Here is a 2140-nt window from a genome sequence, read left to right on the forward strand (position 1 = left end):
ACACTACATAAATAAATAGAATATATGAAAATATTAATACTAACAAGTAGAAATTCTGATGTAAAGCAGTATCAAGATCTCAAATTTCTCAACAAATAGGGGGTTGAACAAAAAAAATGTTCACTTCCTAGATTGATGGTTGGCCTACCTAAAATAATACTCAATTTGTTTTACAATGTTGGCCCGAAGAGCTAGCATATCTGGGGGAAGCATTGAAGCCCTTGGATTAAGAGGGTGTGGAATAAAATGAGGCGGTCTCCCAATTGCATCAGGATGTGGAACCGGAACATAGTACATAGGTCCATGTCCTGCATAACATAGAGATCTTTGATGGGAACAAATTCGATTGAGAATTTCATGTTATTATAGTGCAACAACATAACAGCACATATTTAAACTTAGAGCAGTTTAAAATTTGTGTGGCAGATTCTTGTACTTAGAGAACAAAGAAGGGCAAGGAGATTAAGATTAGAATGACATATCTCAAGACACCTCAAAGTAATTAGGATGCATAATTACCAGGAAAACTTGGACCAACCATGAAGCCAGGAGCTGGAGAAAAAAATTGTGGTCGCATGAAAGGGCGTGGTCCAGCACCATGTTGCATGGAAATGTTGTCTCTTGGATTAAATCCCCGCTGATGATACCAAGCATGGTTCCAATGAACACCAGGATCTTGCATATTAGGTCTTCTATTATGAATACCAACAACATAACCACTTGGATCACCTCGGGGCGGAGGCTCAACAGGTGGAACAAAAGCTTGTACTGATGTCTCATTGCTAGGCTTAACCATATGTACTTCAACACCAGCTACAGGTCGAGGCTGGTAAGCATATCCAGGAACAGCGAGATGAGGAGGATGTAATATGGGCGGAAAAAGTGGAGGCATTGGTGGTTGATGATAAGGTAATGGAACAGAAACATGTGGAGGACCATTTGGGTTGCGCTTGGAGCCTGGCTTTTGATGATGTGAATGGATATTCTTGTGTGAATAACTAGGATTCCGAGAGGCAGGTGCCCTTTGTGCATATCCTCCCTAGTTGAAAGCATCATATCCCTCCAGTTAAATTTACTCAAAAGGAATAATAAAATAAATTGGATATAATTAACAAGCGCCAAAGGGTTAACACAGCAAGCATCTTTTCCTTTATTTCCTTTTCTTCTTTACATAGCATATCATACATCGTCATAACTCTGCTCTGCTCTCATTATGCAGTTTAAGACAAGGATACCAACCTTTCAACTTTCAGAACACTCATAAAGTAATAATAATTATTTTTTAAATAAAAAAAAGACTTTCAACAATTAGAGCAACAGGGAATGTCACATGATCAATAGCACAAGACATTCATAAGACAATGAAATATTAATAACCAATTTTCTCCCCGAGTGAAACATACTGGAGTCATTTCAAAATTACAATAGGAGTAACATAATAAAAGTTAGTTTCTTAAAAATTGTCGAGACTTTTGGAACTTCGATGACCCACACTAGCTGAGATTTTCTGCTTTTTTCAGGTTCATAAATATGATCAGCAATAAAGAACATGGACAGAATAAAGGGATATGAAGGAAATGGCCGGAACAAGAGAAAAATAAATTGAAGTAAATACTATGGAAGAAAGAATATAGCCGAAAAGAGGCTGAAAGCCTCGCTCGACAATCATCGGTTAGGCATCTCCATAGATATCATTTTCACGTGAAAATGATTCGTCGTCAAGTAGCATTATATTTATCAAATTTGAGACTCCACGAGAAGAGTGGTGGAATGGGAGAGAAAAATGGTGGAAAACATGAGAATATCCAAACCCAGAAGTCGAAATCGAAAACCTTTCATATTAGTCACACAGTATCGAGCCAATATCTACGAAATAAGCTCGTCTCATAACCAATTGAAGCGTAAACACTGCGACGACTGAACTTAAAAACAAACTCCTAAAAGGAACATCCAAAAGTCCCATTGCAAACTAAAAATGAAACTCGCTAACTAGCTGACATTGCAAGGATAAAAATTTTAAATAAGTTAAAGAGAATGCCAGTTACAGTTGCATCACAGAAATTTTCAATAACGCTATTTTCCAAGTCGTATGCTGAAATACCATGTGATTGTATGTGAGTGCAAGGTATTTAAGGGAGGA

At 37.4% G+C, this 2140-nt stretch overlaps 1 protein-coding gene across 1 annotated transcript in view; it reads right to left on the minus strand.

The window, feature by feature from the left end:
* The window catches only part of LOC111785762 (la-related protein 1A-like), a gene marked incomplete at both ends in the record, with an annotated part of 7479 nt that extends 6440 nt beyond the window's left edge, over positions 1 to 1039 (minus strand). Inside the window, 2 exon segments of the mRNA XM_023666153.1 lie at positions 149 to 308; positions 520 to 1039. Of these exon segments, the coding sequence (XP_023521921.1) occupies positions 149 to 308; positions 520 to 1039 (680 nt within the window).
* Between the last annotated feature and the right edge of the window lie 1101 nt (positions 1040 to 2140).

This window comes from Cucurbita pepo, unplaced genomic scaffold (genome assembly GCF_002806865.2).
Source record: "Cucurbita pepo subsp. pepo cultivar mu-cu-16 unplaced genomic scaffold, ASM280686v2 Cp4.1_scaffold000717, whole genome shotgun sequence".
Classification (NCBI taxonomy): Eukaryota; Viridiplantae; Streptophyta; class Magnoliopsida; order Cucurbitales; family Cucurbitaceae; genus Cucurbita; species Cucurbita pepo.